Source organism: Drosophila melanogaster, chromosome 3L (genome assembly GCF_000001215.4).
Source record: "Drosophila melanogaster chromosome 3L".
NCBI classification, from domain to species: domain Eukaryota; kingdom Metazoa; phylum Arthropoda; class Insecta; order Diptera; family Drosophilidae; genus Drosophila; species Drosophila melanogaster.
Window position 1 is genome coordinate 16,676,370 of NT_037436.4, and position 26,702 is coordinate 16,703,071.

Sequence of the window (26,702 nt, forward strand, 5' to 3'; positions counted from 1 at the left end):
CATGGCATTGCAATGCACATCATTGATTCTGAAGTACCGAAAACAATGAGTTTTAAATTTTCATAAATTTTTATTTGATTTGTAACACGTTCACAAAACGAAGCCTTTGGCGCTGCTTCTATTTCAGGATAAGATTAGATTAATTCAAGTATTTGTTAGGTGATTTCTTTCCACTCGAAGCATTTCCAATTGCATTATGCCTATATAATTGTTATTAATTGCTGTCTATAGCTATGCATGTGTGTGTGTGTGTGTGTGTGTGAGTGTCTTGTAAGTTAAGTTAATAATACATTATATATAGCTTGACTTGCCATAGAAAAACGATCCTGCAATCACATATTAAATTAGTTTTAGTTGCCGTTTGTAAATTGCTTCATTATTTGCGTTAGAAATTCGTTCTCCATTGCTCGCGTATGGTATGAAAATGTATAAGTTACAGTATAAGTATATTTTTTTTTATTGATTCTTTAATGCATTATTATTGATAAGCCTAGTAAATTGGTTTTATCTAAAAAACACGTTTTAGCAAATTAAAGGCACTTTCAAGGATTTCTTTTGTGAAACGAAACGATATCTCCACCTTATTCTCTTTCTTCAATTTAACACTAGAAACAAACAATATATAATTATTATTCTCTTAACAAAAATATTTATATATTAAAAACATGAATTTCCCCCGCAAAAACAAGAACAATATCCTTCAAGTCCTCCTCGTTTACACAGATAAATTGACAAAATTGTAGGGATAAGGACGCGATCAGAATCCGAGTGGATTGCTGCTAATGCGAAAAGCTTTCAGAAAGCCGAAGAAAACTCGGGGGAAATTTGTGTTAGCGCTATTGCCCCGTGTAAGTATTACTTTGAGAACTTCTAATTAAATTAGAAAACCTTTGCCTTGGGATTTTGCTATCCACAACATGTTATGCTGAAGCACTTTAGCTAATCGAATTGTTTATAGATATCCGTACTTGTATATGATTGGTAAGCTATAGTGTACGATTAGTTGGTTAACGTTTTGTATATTCTTCAATAAATATCTGTATAAATTTGATTTATTAAGGGCTGTAGATAAATGCAAACTTGGCTGGGTTAGCTTGGTCGCTCAATTTCTTATTGGAATCGGTGCAGATATATGTTCCGCTGACATATATTAGCCGATTCATAGCTGAAACACATTCGACTCTCTGGCTGATTTCTCATAACTCTGCTGTGGCTTTGTTTATTTAATAAGATGGATATCGGATTGTTGGTTCTTGGTTGGATTACTAATAAATTTAAAATTAATTAATTAATTTCCCTCTTCTCTTTTTACATAATCCGCTGCTTTGCTATATATAGTATATATATATATATATATATATCTATGTATGTAGTGGATGCAGTATAAGTTAATGCACTAAAAATTTAAATTTTGGGCTGTTGGTTGGGGCGTGTGACTCCTCCACATCATCGCCGTCGCCGCCTGAATACATGATTAAAATAGTAGTAAATGTCCTGCTCGGCTTGCTGCTGCGGCGTCTTTTTGGCCAACTCCTGCTGCTGCTTGGAATCCACTTGCGGATGGTAGTTGCTGTAGTGGTTGTAGCCATGCATGTCGTACGGATTGTGGTGACCCGGATGCATGCCTGCTGGCGGAGGGATTCCTCCACCTCCGCCGTGCCGACCGTTCCTCATCATTAGATTCGCGTGCATGTTGCGATCCGCGATAAAAACGTTGACGAAGAAGGCGAGCACGAGCAGGATGTAGAGCAGGCAGACGAGGATCACCACAAACTGCTGGCGGCAGCAGCAGTAGTAGAACATTCCCTATTATATAACCGCCTGCTCCACGTAGTTGGCGGGCAGCATGCCGGTCTTGCCGGTACGCTCCACACGTCCGGTCATCCAGCCGGAATCGATTGACTCCACCTCAAAGATGACGTCGCCCTCGCGGAAGCTGACCTCGTCGACGTCCTGCGCCTCATAGTCATAGATGGCCCGATAGACGCGCTAAAATATGGGACATATAGTTAAAAATAACTTTGTAATAAACAATAGACAGCCAACAAAACTTACCATTGCTGTGCTCTGGCGCGATTGTTTTTCCTGCAGGGAGGAGTAGGATGGCTGCTGGCGCATCTGCTGTTGCTGCGGCGGGTGCTCCTGCTGCTGCATCATCTGTACCTGCTGGTAGTACTGCTGGTGCTTCTGCTGCTGGTGAGCCTGCTCGGCGGCGGTGAGCGATCCGTAGATGCCATTGGCCGGATCAATATCGGAAACCGAACCAATCCGCTTGGGGTAAACGCTGTTGCCTGTGAGGACATAAAAGTTCTGGACATTAGTTCTGTTTAGGCTACATATCTACTAGCCGGGGACAAGGACAAGATGAGTGTGTAACATCGAGCTGAGCGCGCACTATCACTACCTCGAACTACCAGCTAGCCTGCTCCGTAACTTACCACCTTGATTGCCACGTGGCTCGGAGCTGTAGACCAAAGTGGTGCTGGACCGTCCGGCATTGGGCACCACCCTTGGTCCATCCGTCAGTGGATCGTAGTCCGCTATCTTCCCGATATTGCTGCCGCCTGCCACGTGCTGTTGCTGCTGGTTCGGCATATGGCCATTGCTGGCGTGCTGCTTAACGTTTATTGAATTCTCAGATGGAGTCACAGCGGCGTAATTGGGAGACGCGTATAATTGCTGCAGGTGATTTTGGGCAGCTCCTGGGCCGGCTGCCACTTGTTGCTTGCTATTGCCATCGTAGGCGACGACACTGGCCGCCGAGCGTCTCATTTGTGGCGGCAACATTTGGTTCTGTGAGCCGTGTCCATTATTATTGATGTTGCTGTGGTGGCTGTGCGAAATGCCGCCGTTGCTGGCATTGTTGTTCAGTAGGCTATGATGGGATTGCTGCTGTTGGGCAGCCACCAGCGTGGGGTTGGTGCTCTGCTGTTGCGGCTGATGTTGCTGCTGCTGTGGCTGGTCGTACTGATCCACGGAATTGCCGCTGGGATGATGCGAGTTCTGGAGTATGGCCGAGCGCATCTCGTTGTAGCTGTTGAGCGCCTGCTGCTGCGGATTCGCCGGCGACTGTGGTGGCGGCATCTGTTGCTGCTGGGATGTTGCTGTGGGATACAGATGTGAGGCTTGTTTAATGGCTTGCTGTTGCAGCAACTGTTGTTGCTGCTGTTGTTGTTGTTGCTGTTGCTGGCGCAGCGCCTGCGGTTGTTGGTAGTGTGCATAGGGATCGTGCAGTTGCTGCTGCTGTGCCCGCTGTTGCTGTTGCTGTTGCTGTTGCTGTTGAAGTTGTTGGTATGTGGGCGTTATGGCCGCTGTGTTGTATTGCTGGTGTTGTATGGGTGGCGGTGGCAGAGTCTGTTGCTGCTGTTGCAGATAGTGTTGGTGTTGGTGTTGCTGCTGCTGCAGTTGCTGCTGATGTTGCTGGTACTGCTGCTGCTGTTGGTGTTGCAGCTGTTGTTGTTGCTGGTGTAGTGTTGTCGCTGCTGGCGGTATGGGTGAGGCTGTGGGTGCATATTGCGAGAATTGTTCAGCTGCCAATTGCTCTGAGAAGTATTCCGATTCATCTTTTCGATTTTTTCGATATTTATCGATTTCGAGGTGACGATTAATTAGTTGCACCATTGTCCACAGTCGTTGTTGTTAGTGTGGATGTGTGTGTGGTGTTCGTTTTGTGTGTAACGTTAGGTTAACGGTAGTTCAGAAAGCACACAAATAATGTTGTTGATTTTATTGTTGCAGTTGGTTGTTGATGGTGTGGGATAAATGGCAACAAATGATAAACAAAGTCCACAACAAAATAAAAGGAGAGAAAACAAACCATAAAAAAAACGGCATTATAATCAATATTAATTACACAATGTGACAGATGTGATGGAAATAGATACAACATAGTTAGATGGACAGTGCAGAAGTTCAAATTCAGACACACATGCCACATGCATGTCCACAAAGTAAAAGTACAGTGGATACAAAATAAGGTAAATTAAATAAAATAATAGAAAGGAAAGAAAGAAAAAGGAATTTATACTAAAATTCCGTATTTTTTTTTTTGAGGGGTGGTAATTTTGAGTGACATTCAATGTATATTTAAATGTTTAATTCAATTAACAAACAAATCAATAACAATCGCTACACAAGTTCTTTGTAAGCTGGCTTTGTAATTTTGTCGTGACCATTTGAATGCATGCATGAGTGAATGACGTCAATAGACTATTATAAACACATTAAGTCAATTGAAATTCGAATAAATTAATTCAAAAACAGTAAGCCCGGCCCACCACCAACTGACCGTTATTAAGAGAACTAGCGGTTGCAAGCAATAAAGCTTCGTTACCAGTGATGATGAGTAGGAAAGATACAATAGTTACAGTCCTCTCACAGAGATGGAAATAGTGATAGATACAGATGGAGGGGTATAGGGAGAAGGTCGGTCGAGTACTCACTGCTGCTGTCGGAGACCTCGGCGGATCCTCGCTGCTTCTCCATGGCCGCCTTCTTCTCCAGATCCCCGTGATATGCCACATTCGATATGTGCTTCGTGTTCTGTTTGATACGCAGCGTTTCCGGGTCATCGGCCACCTGTCGAATGCAAAAGCAATTTAGGTAAGGGCACACTCCAAATGGACGGATGGAACTTTACATATATCAAAAGCATTATCTCAAACTTGGGTTGGATATATCAATGTTCTTGTACTGAAGTGAACTTCACAAGGGCCGCGCTTTAGTTATATTTAGTTAAACATGTCAAACAGAATATTGAATATTTCAAAGAACTATCCATCGCGCAAGTAAATTAAGCCTAATTAGGCAATAAACTTCCATCAGAAGTATAAGTTCTTTAAGCTTATCTTAACTTTTTCCGCACTGACCTGTGTAAATTTGCCCTTGGCCTTCTCAAAGTCCGCGTGGTACTTGACGTTGGACTGGATTTTGGTGTTCTCCGCGATGCGCTTCAATTCGGGCGTATCGGCAATGGCCGTTGCCTTCGCCTTCGGGATGTGTCTGCAAGAGGGAAGAGGGGGTGGTGTTAGGTTATAGATCAGCAGAGTTAGAGAAGTTAAATCTAGTCGCAAGCCGTTGCAGTTGCACAGCCGCTCGTTCAGTGGCATGCCGCACATAAAGTTCATCATCACATTCGCACACTGCCTTTGGCAATCTGAGCTCTCGCTGAAAATTCTCCACGCCAGCTGGCCTCAACTTGGATTTGGTTTTCGAATTCACGGAAATTCCGCTCGAATGGTAGTGGGTGGAATGAGAGATGCTGATGCTGCTGCAGGGGAAATATACATATGCATATTCGCATGTATTTATACTTATATAAGGCCACACAGCATATCCATCTCTGATTTCACGTTGGCTTCGTGTGAAAACCTCTGACCTCGCCGCCTCTGCTTTTATCAATTAAAACAGTGCCCCAAAACAGCAGAAAAACTTCGTGTATTTTATGTGGTTTGATTGGGGTTTCTTTTTTAGTTACCCTCTGGCAAATAACGGGAATGCACTTCCAGTGATTTTTCTGTGGCTAAATGCAAGTTTATCAAAGCCTCAGTGGCTTACTCTTAATTCGCCATTAGCTTTGGGGGCAGCTTTTCCCCGCTTGTCTAGGCACAGTCCTAATCCAAATAATTAGCATGGGAATTAAATGGAAGACCACAAAGCCAATTTATATATGGTCCAAAGCATGTGAAAAGCATCCATCTCCTTTGAGGATTGGAAATTCTATGGCAAAACTATTTCATTCACATTCATAGAAGAAGTATCTTTCTGACGAGCATTTTCATTTATATAGATTTAAGGAGTTTTTTTTTATAAACACACCAAACTAAACTAATAAATATCGAAGTAAAAAAAACGTTGAATGAAAGCAAAACACAATATCGTTGATATTATTATAGCCATTTTTGGATCAATTTCCCTTGCTTTGTCCCCACAGGCTAATACATCAATTTAATTATTGGCAGCAGCAAGGAAAAACATGGCGCATCTGTTATGCGAAAGTAATCATGGCGAACAAACAAACACAACGCAGTTCTGTGCAGTTCCATAAATTCACAACTCTTTTTGTTTGCGTCCATGAGCGGAGTGCTTTAACCTATCGGCGGGCTAATCGATCGATCGATCGATTGGACAACAGCCCAACTGATAACCAAACTCGATGACTCGTGAGGTTGATAAACCCACAGCGGGGAAGTATCTCTTTCTGCCTTTTGGCCATATTAGCCCTCAACCCTCATATAACCACATATAACCTCATATAACCGTATTGTAAACGTAATTGCATGCAAGTCTATTGGCTTTATAGAATATTTATGGCTTTTTAGCGATGTTCTAATCGCCTACAGCTGGCGCCGACTTTCGAAAGGTGGTAGTAGGTAGTTGGTAGTTGGTAGGGGTGCTGTTTTCACAGCTTTTCCTCCCCCCACTGACAATAAGTTGCAATCACTGTGGAATGCGAACCAGCGACAAAACAATGCCAACTGTTACACACGCACAGAGGTGACCAGCACCATCGAGATGGATGGTAATGGTACGACTCGCTATATGGTACATTGCTATATGCTATATATGCTTTAATGGTATAATAGTGTAATGGTACACATATGCACGTCGGACAGTTGATAGTGGCACAAGGCCGTTTAATGACCAAAGCGTGTGAGCAGCGGCAGACCCAGAATCACTGAGAGAGCACCGATGCATGTAGGTCTAATTCCAAACAACAAGACTTTGTGTAAACTGCGTGAAAAGGGACGAATGTCGTATGCCCTGTATAAACCAAAATCCTATTTATCTGGTACTTCAAGACTTTAAAAATTTCAAGGACAACTGGGATTATACCATATATGCATAATTTTATCATAACCAATCGGGTTAAATAGTCGCCTTGCCAATTAAGGCATTGCTTCGATATTCCTTTAACAAACAGATACCTCTGATAAAAAGTAAAAAATCCAGCAAAAGAGTATACCCAGAGTGCAACAATAATGCATTGTTGTTGCCGCTGCAAGCTTTACTTTGCTTTATCGTTCAATATGCGATGCATGTGTGTGCCACAGATAGAAGCAGGACAGGAGGAGCAGGGCGGAGGAGGGGAATGAGGATGAGGTGGTGGCCAAGGGGCAGAAATAAGTACAAAGCCCGAACCGCAGAAAGCATCGTCCGCATTGCCGTTGCGTTCGGTCGGTCAAATTGCTTTTGTAGCTGGCACACATTGCTGCTGCTGCTGCTGCTGCTAGTTGTGCTACTACTGCTGCTGCTACTGTTGCTGGTAGCTGGTAATGATGACATAACAATGCTGGAGCGCCCGGAGGCGACATTGGCGAGCGTCTACCACCAGCGGATGTCTCAGCACGTTCCCAATAGATCAGCCGCAGCAACAAAAACAACAACAGCAGCAGCAACATGCACGTCAGCAGCAGCCACAACAGCAACAACAACAATGCATGTCTCTGATGCAATTGTTGCTCCTTTTTTGCGCTTCACATTTTATTATTATCAAAGAATTTTAATTTATTTGTAAACAATACACAACACAATAAGCAGTAGCATAAATGGTGAGAACCAAAGAACCAAACAAAGTCAATTTTTTGGTCATAATAATTTCGCCACATAATTCTATACATTTTTAGAAATATTTTCTAAAATATAAATATATTTCTAAAATTTTAAATTCAGAACATTTAAATTAACATAATTTCTTTTTAAATATTGTTGGAATATACTATTCAACCTACAAAAATAACGTTAAACAACACTACTTTATATTTGATATGAATGGCCACACCTTTTATGCCATAAAACATATTGTAAGAGAATACCACTCTTTTTATTCCTTCTTTCCTTCTTGTACGTTTTTTGCTGTGAGTAGGTCGTGGTGCTGGTGTTGCAGTTGAAATAACTTAAAATATAAATCATAAAACTCAAACATAAACTTGACTATTTATTTATTTATTTATTTATTAAGAAAGGAAATATAAATTATAAATTACAACAGGTTATGGGCCCAGTCCATGCCTAATAAACAATTAAATTGTGAATTAAAGATTGTGAAAATAAATTGTGAAATAGCATTTTTTCACATTCTTGTGAAATAGCTTTTTTTTTCACATTCTTGTGAAATTATTTCCTTCTCAGAATTTGAGTGAAAAATGGACAAGGCTAAACGTAATATTAAGCCGTTTGATGGCGAGAAGTACGCGATTTGGAAATTTAGAATTAGGGCTCTTTTAGCCGAGCAAGATGTGCTTAAAGTAGTTGATGGTTTAATGCCTAACGAGGTAGATGACTCCTGGAAAAAGGCAGAGCGTTGTGCAAAAAGTACAATAATAGAGTACCTAAGCGACTCGTTTTTAAATTTCGCAACAAGCGACATTACGGCGCGTCAGATTCTTGAGAATTTGGACGCCGTTTATGAACGAAAAAGTTTGGCGTCGCAACTGGCGCTGCGAAAACGTTTGCTTTCTCTGAAGCTATCGAGTGAGATGTCACTATTAAGCCATTTTCATATTTTTGACGAACTTATAAGTGAATTGTTGGCAGCTGGTGCAAAAAATAGAAGAGATGGATAAAATTTCTCATCTACTGATCACATTGCCTTCGTGTTACGATGGAATTATTACAGCGATAGAGACATTATCTGAAGAAAATTTGACATTGGCGTTTGTGAAAAATAGATTGCTGGATCAAGAAATTAAAATTAAAAATGACCACAACGATACAAGCAAGAAAGTTATGAACGCGATCGTGCACAACAATAATAACACTTATAAAAATAATTTGTTTAAAAATCGGGTAACTAAACCAAAGAAAATATTCAAGGGAAATTCAAAGTATAAAGTCAAGTGTCACCACTGTGGCAGAGAAGGCCACATTAAAAAAGATTGTTTCCATTATAAAAGAATATTAAATAATAAAAATAAAGAAAATGAAAAACAAGTTCAAACTGCAACATCACACGGCATTGCGTTTATGGTAAAAGAAGTGAATAATACTTCAGTGATGGACAACTGCGGGTTTGTCCTTGATTCTGGTGCTAGTGACCATCTTATAAATGATGAGTCGCTGTATACCGACAGTGTGGAGGTTGTGCCTCCACTTAAGATTGCAGTGGCCAAGCAAGGCGAATTTATTTATGCCACTAAGCGTGGTATTGTCCGACTACGGAATGACCATGAGATTACACTGGAGGATGTACTCTTTTGTAAGGAAGCTGCTGGTAATTTGATGTCCGTAAAGCGTCTCCAAGAGGCAGGAATGTCGATCGAATTTGACAAAAGCGGTGTAACCATTTCGAAAAATGGGTTAATGGTTGTCAAAAATTCAGGTATGTTAAACAATGTACCTGTGATCAATTTTCAAGCATATTCTATAAATGCTAAGCATAAAAATAATTTTCGTTTATGGCATGAGAGGTTTGGCCATATAAGCGATGGCAAATTATTAGAAATAAAACGAAAGAATATGTTTAGTGATCAAAGTCTTCTAAACAACTTAGAGTTATCATGTGAAATTTGTGAACCCTGTTTAAATGGTAAACAGGCAAGACTTCCTTTTAAACAATTGAAAGATAAGACCCATATTAAAAGACCACTTTTTGTAGTACACTCAGATGTCTGTGGGCCTATTACTCCAGTTACTTTAGATGATAAAAATTATTTTGTGATCTTTGTTGATCAGTTTACACATTATTGTGTAACTTATTTAATTAAATATAAATCTGATGTGTTTAGCATGTTTCAAGATTTTGTAGCCAAGAGTGAAGCTCATTTTAATTTAAAGGTTGTGTACTTATACATTGACAATGGTAGAGAATACTTGTCAAATGAGATGAGACAATTTTGTGTTAAGAAAGGAATTTCTTATCACTTAACAGTGCCACATACACCTCAGTTAAATGGTGTTTCTGAGAGAATGATAAGAACCATTACGGAAAAAGCTCGAACCATGGTTAGTGGTGCAAAGCTAGATAAAAGCTTTTGGGGCGAAGCAGTATTAACTGCTACTTATTTAATCAACAGAATTCCTAGTAGAGCACTTGTTGATAGTTCAAAGACCCCATATGAGATGTGGCACAATAAGAAGCCATACTTAAAACATTTGAGAGTGTTTGGTGCAACTGTTTATGTGCATATTAAAAACAAACAAGGAAAGTTTGATGATAAATCATTTAAAAGTATTTTTGTGGGCTATGAACCCAATGGTTTTAAGTTGTGGGATGCTGTAAATGAAAAATTTATTGTCGCAAGAGATGTTGTTGTCGATGAAACCAATATGGTTAATTCTAGAGCTGTTAAATTTGAAACAGTGTTCCTGAAAGATAGTAAGGAAAGTGAAAATAAAAATTTTCCGAATGACAGTAGGAAAATAATACAAACAGAGTTCCCGAATGAGAGTAAGGAATGCGACAACATACAATTCCTGAAAGATAGTAAGGAAAGTAAAAATAAAAATTTTCCGAATGACAGTAGGAAAATAATACAAACAGAATTCCCGAATGAGAGTAAGGAATGCGACAACATACAATTCCTGAAAGATAGTAAGGAAAGTAATAAATATTTTCTGAATGAGAGTAAGAAAAGAAAGCGAGATGATCACCTGAATGAAAGTAAGGGATCAGGCAACCCGAATGAGAGTAGGGAAAGTGAAACAGCAGAGCACTTAAAAGAAATTGGAATTGATAATCCAACTAAAAATGATGGCATAGAAATTATTAATAGAAGAAGTGAGAGATTAAAGACTAAGCCTCAGATATCCTATAATGAAGAGGATAATAGTCTAAATAAAGTTGTTCTAAATGCTCACACTATATTTAACGATGTCCCAAATTCATTTGATGAAATTCAATATAGGGATGATAAATCTTCTTGGGAAGAAGCCATCAATACAGAGTTAAATGCTCATAAAATTAATAATACTTGGACAATTACAAAAAGGCCTGAAAACAAAAATATTGTAGATAGCAGATGGGTATTTTCTGTTAAATATAATGAACTTGGAAATCCAATTAGATACAAAGCTAGATTGGTTGCACGAGGATTCACTCAAAAATACCAAATAGACTATGAAGAGACATTTGCTCCTGTAGCTAGAATTTCAAGTTTCCGATTTATATTGTCATTAGTAATACAGTATAACTTGAAAGTCCATCAAATGGATGTAAAAACAGCTTTCTTAAATGGCACGTTAAAAGAGGAAATTTATATGAGACTTCCTCAAGGTATATCGTGTAATAGTGACAATGTGTGTAAATTGAATAAGGCAATTTACGGACTCAAGCAAGCGGCTAGATGCTGGTTTGAAGTATTTGAGCAAGCATTGAAAGAGTGTGAGTTTGTAAACTCTTCAGTTGATCGCTGTATATATATTTTAGACAAAGGTAACATCAATGAAAACATATATGTATTATTATATGTAGATGATGTGGTTATAGCTACAGGAGATATGACAAGAATGAATAACTTCAAAAGGTATTTAATGGAAAAGTTTAGGATGACTGACCTAAATGAAATAAAACATTTTATTGGAATTAGGATAGAGATGCAGGAAGATAAAATCTATTTAAGCCAATCTGCATATGTTAAAAAAATTTTAAGTAAATTTAACATGGAAAATTGTAATGCAGTTAGTACTCCTTTACCTAGTAAAATAAATTATGAATTACTTAATTCAGATGAAGACTGCAATACCCCATGCCGTAGCCTCATAGGATGTTTAATGTACATAATGCTTTGTACACGCCCAGATTTAACTACTGCAGTAAATATCTTGAGCAGATATAGTAGCAAAAATAACTCCGAATTATGGCAGAACTTAAAAAGAGTTCTTAGATATTTGAAGGGCACTATCGATATGAAATTGATTTTTAAAAAGAACTTGGCATTTGAAAATAAAATTATTGGTTATGTGGATTCTGATTGGGCTGGTAGTGAAATTGATAGAAAAAGTACAACAGGGTATTTATTCAAAATGTTTGATTTTAATCTCATTTGTTGGAATACAAAGAGACAGAACTCAGTAGCAGCCTCATCAACTGAAGCTGAGTATATGGCCCTATTTGAAGCCGTGAGAGAAGCTCTATGGCTTAAATTTTTATTAACTAGTATTAACATTAAACTAGAAAACCCCATTAAAATTTACGAAGACAATCAAGGCTGTATTAGCATAGCAGACAATCCCTCATGTCATAAACGAGCTAAACATATTGATATTAAATATCATTTTGCCAGAGAGCAAGTTCAGAATAATGTGATTTGTCTTGAGTATATTCCTACAGAGAATCAACTGGCTGACATATTTACAAAACCGTTGCCTGCTGCGAGATTTGTGGAGTTACGAGACAAATTGGGTTTGCTGCAAGACGACCAATCGAATGCTGAATGAAATTTTTTATATATATTTTTCAAATTTAAATTCCTGTAAACATATTTTGTTACAATGATCTGATCGGGTTTTTCTGGGTTTTCCCCGTATCCTCGCAGCAAATGCTGGATCAGTTAACACTTCCCAGAATGCACACCACCCACATTTGATAGTTACTAATGAATATTATTGTTATGTTTTTAATTATAGACGTTATTTTTGAGGGGGCGTGTTGGAATATACTATTCAACCTACAAAAATAACGTTAAACAACACTACTTTATATTTGATATGAATGGCCACACCTTTTATGCCATAAAACATATTGTAAGAGAATACCACTCTTTTTATTCCTTCTTTCCTTCTTGTACGTTTTTTGCTGTGAGTAGGTCGTGGTGCTGGTGTTGCAGTTGAAATAACTTAAAATATAAATCATAAAACTCAAACATAAACTTGACTATTTATTTATTTATTTATTTATTAAGAAAGGAAATATAAATTATAAATTACAACAAATATATTTAAATATTTTTGGTCGCAATAGTAAGTACAATAACGAACTAAATGTAACATATTTGATAGAAATTTCACAGGGTATCTGTTAGTCAATAAGAGGAACTAAAGTTTTTCAGCCGCTGTTCATGATTTCCCACACAAATTGCTTTCGATGGAAGAGAGGATATCTGGATGCCTGGCCATCAAACTGGACCACATCGCGTGGTAGACATCAAGCATCGAAAGACCCATCCAAGCCAGGCGCAATCCACCCAAAAGCCAGCCCACTGTATGTATAAACGAGAAAAACGGTTCGGACATTCATTGGATGTCAACATATTTTTCTGGTTTTTTTCACTCTTGTTTTTTACTTACTCCTATTTCTTTGTTTTTTATTTTTTAATTTTTTTCCATGTGGAACAAGCAGTGACGGTGATTGGTGTTGAGTTACCATGACAGTCTTTTGTTGTTCGACGACTTTATGGTGTTGTTATGCAATGGATCAATGTAAAGCAAGCCAGGGAGGGGCAGCAGTTACGACTTTATACTGGCCATAGCTGATAAGATGCGATTGTCAAAGGACTGCATATTAAGTAGCAGCACCCACTTTAAATCGTTCTTTAAGCCAAGAATATGAATGAATATTCCATTTAATGATGGCAGTTACAACTTGAGATGAATGCGTTGAAATGCAAACATGTCTCGATTAAAGTAGATAAGCACGTCAGTATGTACGTAGCTTAATATCTTTATTTAATTAAAACCCAACTTCAGCCTATAGAAATGTGTCTTTATTGTCTGAAAGGTTTATTGTCTTAAAGGTTTAAATTTCGATATAATGAAATAATTTCCTTTACTGGCCTTCGTGAGATTCCACAACAAAAAGAGAAATCATATCACACATAATTTGCAAAAGCGTTAAAATTGAAATTAAATGCATGTTCGACCAATGTGATTATCTCCTCCACTCACACACTCACACTCACACACACACACACACACACACACACACACACACACACACACACACACACAAACCACACGTATTATAGCCAAGTTTTTGGCATTGGCCCATCAACGTCATCGTCGGTATTCATAAATCCGTTGCAGTCAATCAAAGTGAGCATTAAAGTTCGAAAATCCATCGCACAGACAGCGAAAGGGAGTAGTAAACGGCAGTGATTGTGTGTAAATTTCCATCGCGTGTTTTAAGGCTTTTAAAAAATTCATATTCAATAGCTGGGCTTGGGCTTGGATAAGAAAGGTGTTCCCCGGGGTAATCGTTGACACCACCAACACCACACCCAGCTCATTTCGGAAGCTAAATAGGCGACCCACATAAATGTTTGTATTTAGCATAAAATAGTGGAAAAATGAGACAATGCCCCAACAACTCTTTCGGGCTGACCCAACTATTTTTTTTTTTTTTTTTGGTAATTGAAAAGGTTTTTTGTAGCTGTTGTCACTCTTGTTTCCTATTTTGTGGGCGGCGGCTTAAGTAATCAGACGAAGATACATATGCACATATGTATATTCCATATAACCATCGGTAGCATTGTTCGGATATTTAAGCCGCGTTTTAAAACGAAAGTAAAAAAAAAAAAATGGGGGGAAAAGTGATGCAAAATGAAATGAGAGAAGACAAGAAGAAAATGTGGCACAAGGGGCGGGGGATTGTGCTGGATGTTGGGTTGCATGACCATGGTTCACTGGGTTTTTATGTTAATAAATAAATGCCAATGATATATAGAAAAGTATCAGCCTTCTGTTCGTTCGGCAGATGTTTCGCAAACCCCGCCTTTTTTATACGAAACGAAATACAAAAAATAGATGCGAAAAAACGAGCAAGACATTGTAGTAAACATCTCGTTTTCTAGTTCAATTCCAACTAAATGGGGCCTGGTAATGTAATGTATACAAAATTGTATGAATAGAAGCTCCTTGCCGCATTTGTGCACATGAGCATATACATATGTAAGTGCATTTTTGGTTCTGGCCCAAAGCCGGCTTCTTTTCCTGTCCTATCCTGTCCTGGTCCTTCGGCTTTCGGCCTTAGGTAGACAACGGCCAGGAAAGCTGTACTTCAAGATGCAATTAGGGCGAGGAGAAAGTTTCGTTTCGTTTCGTTTATTTGGGGATGGAAATTTATCCATAAGCTCTTCAAGTTGTCCAGCATATCCAACATTTGAATTGGCAGGATGACAAAGGAAGCTTGAATGTTTACTGAAACTAGTTTGATTTATTTACATTTCCTACTTGTTGGATTGAAAACTCAATTGTAAAACACATGAACCTATGCCCTATTTAGGTCCTATAAAATGAAGCCTAATAATGAAGTAGTAGCAACATTATTAACTATGAATTTTAAGTGACGATCTTTCAACACGATCTAATTCAATATCAGAAATTAGAAAAAGTTTCCCCCATCCATCATCGAGTACTTTTCCCATTTTGAACACTTCCTTCCTTGAGACCATAACATCCATATGCCCCTCAAATCCAATTAACAATCAGTTGTCGGGCACTTCAGCTTCATATGTGGCCCAACTTTAATTGCACGTTTCCCTCATTTATCCTGTGAATGAACTTCATAATTTATTGCAATCGTGTTATCCCCACTGGGTGGCTGACCTCTCGGCCCAAGAAAGCGGCACTATGAAAACTTCCTTTTTGACCCGTAACCGAATGGATGGGAAACTCTTTTGTCTGCAGACGGAACTTAACAGAAGGCTACGTAGAATAACCACCAGGCAGGCGAAACTTCTTGGGCAATTATAAAATGCAAACCAAAAAGTGGAAGTTGAAGTCGCCGCAGTTGTAAAATGGAAGAAACTCAAAGTTTGGGAATATTTGGCAAACAAAAATACCCTATAAAGAACTCCAAATAAATATAGTTAATTAATTATTTTCAATCAATCTTTTAAAATTAGTTTTTCATTCAGAAATGATGAAAGGTCTTTAAGTAATCATAAAAATTTTAAGTATGTTGTACATATTGCATACTGACTACTACCTTTTCCTTTCCGGTTATTCGAAATGAAAGAACGATTTAGCTTAATAGATTTTATTAATCTCGATCTGAAATGCATTTGGGGAACTCCCCGAAATGGAATTGAATATGCCCCTTTAGAGCCGAAAGTACCCCGCATAAAAATCTAGATCGAAGACACGGACAAAAAAAAAGGAGGAGCAGCAGCTCCGGATTCCCGCACGTGGCGTCACGTAATCGAGGAGTAGAGGAGTAGCATTTGCCGGATAGGTGCAAACTGTTTGAGGAAATGCAGTGAAAGTGTGCTGGCAGCGGAAAACGGGGCGTAACCGCACCGCTGCCACATCGCCGCTAAACCACATTGCCGAAGCTGAATCCATGTTGCAATTTATGCAGGCGATGACATCAGTGGAAATTCGCACAAAGCGAACGGGACATGTGATACCAAGCAGACAGCACAGTTTTCGCCGGGAAAATCGTGAGGGGCAGAGAGAGGGGAGGGGGGGACCACTGCGCAATGGAGCTAACGGACGCATAACTCAATCCGCATGGAATTTTTATTCCCGCAGCGGTGGCATCCACAATAAATCTGCATTAGAGCAGCAGCAGCAGCAGCAGCAGCAGCAGCAGTCGCAGGACAGAATGTGGTATAACCGATCCGATCCCCTTACTCACGGCGCCCCTGGCTTTTGGCTCAAGGCCAGCAAATGCAGCCACGCACTGCAGCAAAAGGAAAATATTGGGCAAAAGGAGTCAGAGGAGCTGGCTGGCTGTGTTGGCCACAATACAAAGCAAAACACTTGCTCTCTTGTCCGCTTAGCAGGCCCCAGTCCAATGTGTGTGACATTGTCTACAACAATGAACATGACAGCAGAAAGCGGAGTCAGTGGCGGTGAGTTCCTTTCGGAAGGTGGGGGGTGGTGTCTCTCTTGGTGGCTACTGGGAACCAGGAACGCCCCCCATGTGACACAGATTCCCCATGCGATTCGCGACTTGAACAGCTCAGCAGGAAACAGGAAGACCTCTGGTGTGTGCAAGGAGTCTAAATGGCAGAGTTGATCACCTGCTTTTCAAGCGGAAAACTAGTTCTCGGAGTTGGGGGAAGTTTTGTGTTCATAACAAAAACCTACTTTAAAACATATTTATGGGGTACTTAAACGGGCCATAGCTATATATATAAACAGAAATTCAAAGGTTAGTTGTTTAATTAATCAACCGGTTGAAAGGCATTAAATTTAAAATGAAACTAATCAAAAAAAAAAAAAAATATGATTAAGCCGTTAGCAAACAATGGTCGATCAGAAAATAATAATATTGCGGGATATAAAAACAATGGCCGGCTATCATTTCTAATCAAAAGAACGTAATAAAATTAAATCAAATGTAGCAAGTATGCAATCATGGCTCAACCCAGAGCCGAAAAAACTGTTGCAAATTTATACAAATTCAACTGCAGTCATTAAATCGAAAACCCATTTGAAGCAGCTGCTGTGTTATCAAGCGAACACAATTAACTAGTTCACCGGGTGAACTCGAGTGGGTCTCACTGTGGCTCTCTGCCGGGCCCACAACTGCATTTCCGCATTCTGCAACCATTCCGCCGGCATTCCTTAGCCAGCCCGGACTTTTCCCTAACCAGCTGCTGCACTTTTTGCTCAACCCACCCACCCAACGCCCACATATTCGGGGAGTTTTTGCAATTTTCCAGTGAATTTAAGCGTTATCTTCGCTGCCAGGGGCTCTCCGCTCCACCCACCCATCTCTACTATCTACGTGGAGCGATGAGATAAACGACGCTAATGAAGATTGCCAGGTGAGGGGAGGCAAATCAAGGTTGACCATCCTCCATCGCATTCCGATTTCGAGTGGGTGCGATGCGATAAGGCTTAACGTGATTGCCCCCACAGTGCTGCTCCACAATTGTTCATGGGGGGGGGGGGGTTTAAGGGAGGGTGGGAATGTCTAGGGGGTGGTATAAACTTGGTTAAACTTACGCCTCGCAGTAGGGCATTTTGTTGTAGCCCTTGTAGGTTTTCATATTGAGCGTCATGCCGCATTCTGTGCATTTGAAACACGTTTTGTGCCATGTCTGAAACGAAAGAAAAGAGGGGAAAAACGTTGAATTACAAACGGAGAAGAATCAGAGAAATTGTTGAGAATGCAATATTATTATTGCTATTTGTTGTTTTTGGTTGTTGGTCTGCCGGTGGGGGTGGTGGTGTTGGTGCTGCTGCCTTTGCTCTTTGTTGCGTCTTGTTAGCCAAATTGGCGCAATGCAACTGAAAACTCTGGGCCAAGCCAAGCATAAGAAGCGCTCTCAAAGATACTTTCATACCATTCCGTTAAATAGAAATTTATGCGTACATATTTATATATTTTCTCCAAAATTAATTGGAAGTCTGGCAAAAGGAAATGAAAAAGCAGTTAAAGAGCTTCGAAAAAATCGTATTAATTCCGACTGTTTTTTATCTACAACTGAATTCCTATGATTTTATGTGCATAACTTTAGCAAAACTACTTTTATTTCTTTTTTATTAACGAAAGAGCATCACGTTAGATTTAATATCACAAAAATGTTTTTAGTGCATTTTTGTTTTCAAAATAACGGACGATATTATTTTAAAAGGTTAGGTTTCTTATTTTGGCATAAAACCCCAAAAAGTACCCGTACAGACTCCAACTTTTTTGTTTATCTCAAGGTTTCTCAATCAGCGATGAAGGTGAAGAATACGAAGATATCGTAGTTAGTACCGTTCAGTTAAGATAACTGGTTAGATAAGCGCGGCCAAGTCGCACAGACGGATGAGAACCAGACAAACAGACATTGAAAATGTTGCGTGATTTGTGGTGACTTGGCATATGAAGTGGAGAAGAACTAGCATCTCACAGATACCGAGATACAAAACTTCGCAACGACCAGAGAAGGAACTTGTGCATGAAAACTTGGCTTGATAGCTCGACTTCGTCTGAATGTTTGGTTTTCCTTCTTTTATGTTTCTGTTTGCCTGCAACGCGTTATGCAAATTTTCCGAAAGAGGAAAAAAATCTCAAAAACCGCAATGGAGCCCCGACACATCCACATCCCCATTTACCGCACCATCCTTGAGGTGGAGGTCAACAAACGATTAACTTGTCTGCGGATTAGCAGACGAAAGAGAGGGCCATACATTCGCCGAAAGAGATGCCAGATGGGAGTACAAAATATCTCCTAATTGGTTTTCAACGCTGTCTGCCACTGGAAGCTGACGCAAAAAAAAAAAAAGAAAAACAACAACGCAAAACCAGTTTAAACAACAATTAAAAGTGTAGAAACAAAAAAATACGATAGTTAATTGTTTGATGGACGCAAACACAAATAACACAAGCAAACACACCAAAAAAAAAAAACATAAGTGAAATAAAAACGAAAGAAGTCAGTTCACCGCATTCCATGGCCCGAAGAGAAAAGCTGAAAGCGAAACAATCTTTGACCCCACTGAACCGAAACCGGAATAAATCATCGGATTTTCCTCTCTGACCCCCACCACTTTGAATCATCTGGACTTAAGCAAATGACTTTCCAGCTCAGGGCGCATGCGTAACAGGGGCAATGGTTTTGGGTACATGGATGGCCAATGGCCAATTGGACCAACGATGCAGTTCGACAAGAATGCTTGAGTTTCAGATACTTTAAGTGACTCTAGGATTTAGTTTGTAAATCTTGTGTGTCGATGATGTATGGACTTTCTATTTAGTTGTTTTTTTTTTTTTTTTTGATAAATAGAAACCATATTTATGGCCCTAAAGTCATTATAAAATATTAACTGTGTAAGCAAGCTTTCCTTCTTTCTGTAGTGTATTGTAACAAAATATTCTTAGTAATTTAAAATTGTTCAAATATATTCATAGATTAAATAACTTTGTGTATTTGACATAACTGCTGTATAGACAAAATTCATAGACTTTGTTGTTGCTTAGGCCTCATGAAAGTTGCACTCACAGTTTCACTTTCGCCACAAAATGCTGTCGAGTTTCTTGCTCTTTTCCTTGCATATTTTACATGTTGTTGTGGGAGTGGTCATCATGTGCATCTGGATGGATGTGCAATGCACACATGGGAATGTAGACATGGGTTTATTTAAATGTGATGAGGTAATAGTTTGCTGGTCGTTGGTCAACAACGGAGTACGTCGTCTCCCTCATCGCCAACTGCATTCAATTTCCATTTTGTGCGGCCACTTTAACCCACTTTTTCACTTTTGTGCTCGCTTCTCGTCTTGATTTTCAATTTGCGGCTCAATTTTCAAAAGTTAAACGTTTCCTCTTGGCTTGTTTCGCTTTGTTTTTGGTTTTGGTTTTATTGCCCGGTTGTTTTCTGTCAACCACGACGAGGTGTTAAATTTGCATTCGAATTTGCACGCTTTCAACGTTTCTCGACCCTCGCGAGTGGCGATAAAAACAATTGGCATGAGCCACGAAATGGTAGGAAAATCTCGAATTACCACGGCAAGCCAAAGCCAGCGAATAGCGAATGACAAATGGTAAATGGGGGCAATGAGCACCACCACCAGCAACAAACACCAGAAACCACAAAGCAAACAAAATTGTTTCAAAAAATCTATTTATAAGTGTAACAAAGAAAAATAAACCAGACTTGAAGTGTCAAAGTGATTTCTTTTGATTTGCATAAGGAACTGAAACTGGAGCACTTGGAAATGGGAACAGATACATATGTTTAAAGAGCAACTGATTTCACCCAACCTCGAATTTAACAACCTCGAATATAACAACAGAGGAAAGCAGCTTCTCCTTTAATTACATTTATTTTTTTTTTGAAGTGCGATTCAACAACTATTGATTTTGCACAAATTTAAGCGTATTTGAAGTAAAGGTGTTAAAATCCTTTTGAAATCTTCACATTGTTGGCAACGAAAATAATTTTCCAAACAATTGTTCCTTCACTGCAGGCAAGAAACTTTGACATTAGACCGAATCATAATTTACTCTTACATATTTAATGCATACCTAATATATTTAAGAAATATTTCTATATGCATTATTGAAAAGTATTTATACATAAGTATATAATATTATATTTTTTTAATTTCTTTGTCTTCAACAGGCTTTGCACCAAAGTGATGAGTTCCGCAATCTGTAGAGTATTTCCAAGGCGAATTCTCAAAACTTTTTGGGACAATAAACACTTCAAATGCCAAACGGCAAAAGGCAAACACTCTTCAGACATGAGAGCAAACTGAAATCCAGATTCGCATTGTTGTCCACAGCCAGATTTGATTGTTTTTATTCCCATTTTTTTCTCTGGATTTTGGTTTTTGTTCGCCGGTCGGTCAGTGAGGGAAGAAATTCTATGGCCATTCAGCGGGAGAGATGCTTTCTCTCTATTGTCCGGGGAAATGCTCATGTTTCTCAGCTTTCTTTGAGCACAAATTAAAGTTCGACTAGATGCAGCGCTTAAAAAATAAAACTGTTATTTATGCTCGTATAGCGCCGGAGGTGGTACCGTTATGACCTATCAACGGAATGAAGTCGAAGCGGCTGAACACCAACTCCCCCCGCGCGTAAACTTTACATAAGATATTAATTATGATTTAAGGCCAACTCAAGCGGCTCTTGGCCAACTTCTGCGTAGCCATAACACACATCCATCCATAACATATTCCTCGCTCCGCCAGCAGTTTAATCAAAACAACAACTGGAGAAACCATCAAAGTGGAATAGTCGGAAAAACAGGCATCACATTAAAATATAGAAAATTAAAGAAAAAAACAAAGGCAATGATGACACTAGTTTCCAACTTAAATAAATTTGTATAAAATAAACAAAGGCAATATATATGTAAATACACCTTAGCAAAACGATCTCCTTAGCTTTGTTTACATTAAGCATGATGAAATATTCTATATATAAGTATAGATATATTCCAGCGACTATTTCCGAACACTCGAAAGTACTTTTAGTCCAGCATGGACCACTGTTGGTTGGCCAAGTGGAATCGAGTGGAATGGAGTTGTCCCCGCCAGAAGACAACGCCATATCCGAGCTCTGTGGAGCACTCTTCACCGCCCCTTCTTCCCCCCTTCACTTAGCGCACTCGACATTGCTGGAGAATGAGTCATCCGCACTCGAAGAGTTCGCTGGCAGCAGCAGCAACATTAGGTTGCGAATCGCCCAGATTCTTGCCGGCAAAAAACAAGTACACAAAAAAAATGAAAGAAATAAATAATGCGAGTAAAAAGCGAAACGAACGCAGTTGGTGGCCACACCGATCGCTGTCGCTTCATTCGCCGCCGCCACTTGCGGCAATAAATGAAATTAATAAACAAATAATTCGGTTATACTCGTAGTATCGTATCTCTGCTCTCAGATTGAAGCGAGCGTACGTACGTGCAAAAATGTGGAAAAAATAATAACCATAAAAAGCGATTCTAATTAAATGTGGCTTGTTGCTCTTTTGGCAAATTTGGGTATACGCGAATAAAAAAAACTATATATTAAGTAGTAAGTAAGGGGTATAGCAAATAATACATATATAATTTCAATAATTCACAAATGGAATGTGTCAATCCTATGCAAATAACATTGGCGTGAAATTTCCATTTCAATCTCTCATTCAAAAAAGTATCTGCGATAAACATTTGCAACTTTTGCGCAAGTGTAAAGAAATATATTTCACCGCGGCGAGTGGAGTGACATGAAGGCCAAAAGAATGTTGAATGGAATGAGGTTGAGGCAAACATGATCCACATGCTCACATCATAATGCCCCACATGGGATTTACTTTGGGAGCTAACCCGCCGCCTTATCTTACAACTTTCACAATGAATGTGACTCAAGATCCTAGCGATGTTATCGCGCATTTCGCAAATGCAATCTATAAGATTGCGCACCCAAAGTATTGAGTTGAACTTAACAACCATATAAATATACTGGTATGCCATGGTGGGATATTAGTGCACTATTTCGGGATAATGCTATACAATTTTGCTGAAAGATTGCGTCATTTTTTTTTTCGCCTTTTGATTGTGCGGATGGGGTGGCAACAAAAAACAAGTATGCATATGACAGAGTCTGTGCAACGTATGTATGTAATTGCAAAATCTAACATCAAGTTCCAGTTTGCAACTGAAACTCAAACAAAGGCAATCCAAGTCGCTGGAAAACAGAAAACACAGTTCCAACTTTGTCTATCAAATTCAATTTATGGCACCCCCTCCCTCTTCCCTTCACTTACCACCCCGAAAACAACTTTTAATTAGCCATCAGCTAAAGTCAAATAAAGAAAGGAAGTCCCCTAACTCAATTGAACGAAACTGAAAGCGCGTTCGAGCAAATTGAAAAACTTGTAGATTCCAATCAATGGGAATGGGAAGAGATCGGTTTGACCAGATACCAAACGGTTTTCCCTGTTTTCCGCCCTTTTTCGGGCGTGTGAAAATGACGAAGATGGAAAAACATGAAGTGAGAATTGCATAAGCAAACAGTGTATACAGTCAGTGTACAACACAAACAGCTTGCCCGGGGCTAAATATTCAATTATAGCCTGACCAAATTGGGCTTTAAACTGGTCACGTCAACAGCAAGCAACAACAATTAAAAACCATTTGCCGGCTTACTTAACGCTCATCAGCGGGCCAGTTGTTGTTGTTGTTGATAATGGCAATTATGTCATGTGTGGGCCACCATATATGGGGAAAGTCACCCTAGTCAGACAGTCGGAAAGTCGAAAGACAAATGCGACAATTGTCCCACAGACCGACAGACAAGAAATTCAATCAGTTATGAAGTAGTTAACTGATCGAGTGCCGATGACTCATCGCAACACCTCAGACTTTATTCAGAATCGAACAACGACGATGACAGTTGTTTATTTGCCATTTTTGGATATTTTTTCATTTTTCATTTTCGGTACGGATTGTGAGTACGTCGTTCTTAATCTGTAAACACCTTGACCTTACGTCAGCACGCATATTATTATTTTTTTTACGTTTTTTTTTTTTTTTGCTTATAAACTACAATTGGCGGGTCGCAAACAGAGCGTGGCAAGGCGTGTTAAATTGACCAAAAACTTGAACGCAACTCGGGATTTTTTGGGTTAAGGCGCAGCCACGGCTTGCCAAAACGGAATGTAATAAAGAAAAACCCACTCAAGAATCCGAAAGAGCAGACTGCTTTATTACCCTTTAATGGGCTTGAATTTTACGTTTTAAGGCGTTCAGAATTGCATTCACACCCTCTGTCGTATAACAAATACTACAAATATTCCTTATATTTCATGTATGAAAAACATGAGAATTCTTCTTAATTAAATGCCATTTGGTTGGATTTTTATATCTTATCGCTGTATATCCAGTTGGTTCAGATGTAGCGATCTTTGGCCGATAGATAAAGTTATCGGATAGGCAATAGTTTCACTTATCTAGATATATTAGCTTTATATCAAAGTAGTTAATTGGGTTGCTAATAGCAGATTGATACAGGTGCATAATTTATGTCTTTAAAACAACAATAAAACCTAAAGAGCAAATTACCTAACTGGCTTAATGAATTAAAATGCATTACTTTGAAATGCTTGTTGGGAATTCAAACACATTTTATTTTAATAATATATTTATTTACTTTTTAAACTCATTACAAAGAGTTACAAGAGTATCCACGTATGATGGTTGCTTGTCTGGCAAACAAAAGCTCAAGCTGGGAGATTGGGATAAAAGGGAGGAAGCGGTTTAATTCTGCTTGGTCGCTTTCACTTCCGCCTCATCAGGCGGATTCCCCCCATATCTTTCTATACGTGTGACTCCGAAACGCCCCTCTGCCCCGCCCACTCGCAACACCAACGTGCAACTCGGAACTCAAACGCTGCAGCAAAGTTCCTCCATCAGCGTCATCAGCAGAAGCTGAAGACACAGCAGCTGGCAGCTGGCAACTGGCAACTGCAAGTGGGTTTTGATTTCACGTGGGGTGTGTGTTCCACTCGACTCTCATTCTTTTTTTCTTCCATTTCTATAGATGGGAAATGGCAGCAGGAGGAGGGGGGGGGGGGGACTGCCGCCGCCTAATGCTCCTCTTCTACGCAATCAAATGTCTGTTTGCTCTTCTCTATTTAAATTGGGCATTACCAACGCTCCGGTGATATATGTTTCCTCCTCTGTTCGCCTGACATATGTATGTGCAGGCGTGTCGGATCAGGGTCTTGAATATGCATCTAACGATTACCATATGCCCGATGATACCCATGGGCATATTCAGCAGAATGTGTGAGCTAAATGATAAGACCAATTAGAAAGTGATTTGTGAACAAGCAACTGCTGTAGATCACTTGTGACACTCCACACAAAGGAGTCGAGCTTGATTATCTATTCAAGACTTCACTTCCAATTGCCGCCACTTGAACAAAATGTTGTTGTTGTTGTTGTTAGCGGTTGTATCAGATTAAGGAATGATCTATTGGGTTCAACACCCCAACTAAACAGAAAGTTTGGTATAATTTATGATAATTTATTTTGACAAGTTTACAAATGGCAAGAGCTCATTCATTTTAATGTGATAAAGAGCCTAAGAATCTGGCCTACATATTTTCTGCATAATATGTTGTGTGTCCAAACTATGCCCCGAATGTTTATACAGATTTCATTCACCTAGAGCCAGCTTTTTCACGCCATTTTCCCCGTTTTGCCCCGCATCCCTTGTCCCATCACTTTCGCAGTCAATTAGCAAAGTCAATAGGAAATGCCGCCTGGGGCTCCTTCTCCTCTACCAGTTTCAGTTCAGTAAATTTCAGTTTGGTTCAGTTCTGCTGACGTTTCAGCATTTTGCTTGTTTAATTTATAAACGTCAGAAACTTCACACACTCCCTCTTGTCCGCCCACCGCCCTCCTCCATTTATCCGGCAGTTAAGACTACTATTTGAATTTTCACTGGAAGCACAAAGGGCATTTCCATTTTCCCACACAGTGCATCCGAATGAATCGGGCAAGTGCTAATTCAAATACAACTACGAGTGGCAGGGCTTATGTGATTAGCAAAGTTTTTGCACAAAAATCAGATCTATTGTAGTATCCAATCGGTTGACTCGGCCTGCGTCGTAAGGATATATGCATCGGCCCCAAAGGAGCACTTTTCAATTATTAATTAAGAGGGCTCCTCTTGGCACACAAGACGAACAAGCGAAACTTTTGTATGTGGGACACAAGTTCAGCGGCAGCAGAATGCGGTTTGGGGTTAAATGTGGGCCAAAGCTGAGTAATGGAGAAGATTTGAGTGCAACGGGCGCAGAAAGTGGCAAATTGAAAGCAACTTAAGTACGTCCATCAAATGCCGTCTGATTAAAAGCAGTTTTATTAACCTCTAATCTATATTCTAACCTGTGTTTCAGATACATATATCCTTATATAGGGGCTGCATCATATAATAGAAGAATATAAACCTCAAGTGCCAGGGAACTCAAGAGTCACACAACCACCACTTGAACTTCTCCAATTCTGCCCTTTATCCCCTTCCCACTGCACGCACAAATGCAATAAAAGCATCAAAGATAGAACGCCACGCCTATTTACAGATCCCTCCCCCCCTCATTGAAAACTTGAATGCGGGGGGATCAATTGGATGATGACGACGAAAGTCATGCAAATGCTTAAGAGAAAGAAATAATAAACTAAAGACAAGAGGGCTGCGAAGACGAGTTCAACTTGTCTTGTCTGCCTCTACCCCCTGAATTTACACGAGTCGTTGGCAGACCTCTTGAGTGATCTTTCCCCTTGGCTACGCCAACCCCCCCCCCTTGTCACCCCCTCCCGCCATGGGTGAGTTAATAAAGATCAATTGAATTTAAACAAAGCAATTCAAGCGAGGAGGAACATACCACTCG

General features: G+C 39.6%; 2 protein-coding genes and 2 long non-coding RNA genes across 8 annotated transcripts in view, besides 1 other annotated feature; 1 reads left to right on the forward strand and 3 right to left on the reverse strand.

Moving 5' to 3' along the window:
• Window positions 1-36: 36 nt before the first annotated feature.
• Lasp overlaps window positions 37-26,702 on the reverse strand; it is a 35,272-nt gene continuing 8,606 nt past the window's right edge. The window contains exons 2-7 of one of the 4 annotated variants that reach the window (NM_168681.4): window positions 17,833-17,927; window positions 4,869-5,001; window positions 4,443-4,578; window positions 2,439-3,563; window positions 2,056-2,291; window positions 37-1,989 (exon numbers count right to left, since the gene is read on the reverse strand). In NM_168681.4, coding sequence (NP_730192.2) covers window positions 1,810-1,989; window positions 2,056-2,291; window positions 2,439-3,563; window positions 4,443-4,578; window positions 4,869-5,001; window positions 17,833-17,927 — 1,905 coding nt within the window. In that variant the 3' untranslated portion in view covers window positions 37-1,809. The remainder of the gene's footprint in view (window positions 1,990-2,055; window positions 2,292-2,438; window positions 3,564-4,442; window positions 4,579-4,868; window positions 5,002-17,832; window positions 17,928-26,702) is intronic. The other 3 variants (NM_140655.3, NM_001259869.2, NM_001259870.2) reach the window with 3 other exon arrangements.
• The window catches only part of CG43954 (uncharacterized protein), a 35,272-nt gene continuing 8,606 nt past the window's right edge, over window positions 37-26,702 (reverse strand). The window contains exons 2-7 of the mRNA NM_001275037.2: window positions 17,833-17,927; window positions 4,869-5,001; window positions 4,443-4,578; window positions 2,439-3,563; window positions 2,056-2,291; window positions 37-1,989 (exon numbers count right to left, since the gene is read on the reverse strand). Of these exons, the coding sequence (NP_001261966.1) occupies window positions 1,447-1,803 (357 nt within the window). The 5' untranslated portion in view covers window positions 1,804-1,989; window positions 2,056-2,291; window positions 2,439-3,563; ... (1 more) ...; window positions 4,869-5,001; window positions 17,833-17,927 and the 3' untranslated portion in view covers window positions 37-1,446. The remainder of the gene's footprint in view (window positions 1,990-2,055; window positions 2,292-2,438; window positions 3,564-4,442; window positions 4,579-4,868; window positions 5,002-17,832; window positions 17,928-26,702) is intronic.
• Window positions 7,706-12,868: a mobile genetic element.
• Window positions 12,899-21,528, forward strand: lncRNA:CR45179 (long non-coding RNA:CR45179). Of its 2 annotated transcripts, none has more exons than NR_124961.1 (2): window positions 12,899-13,138; window positions 20,940-21,528. It is a non-coding gene; the product is annotated as a long non-coding RNA:CR45179 (long non-coding RNA). The 2 variants fall into 2 exon arrangements; NR_124962.1 differs by lacking the exon at window positions 20,940-21,528 and adding an exon at window positions 13,277-13,536.
• lncRNA:CR45897 (long non-coding RNA:CR45897) lies at window positions 24,460-25,100 on the reverse strand. Its single transcript, NR_133255.1, has one exon. It is a non-coding gene; the product is annotated as a long non-coding RNA:CR45897 (long non-coding RNA).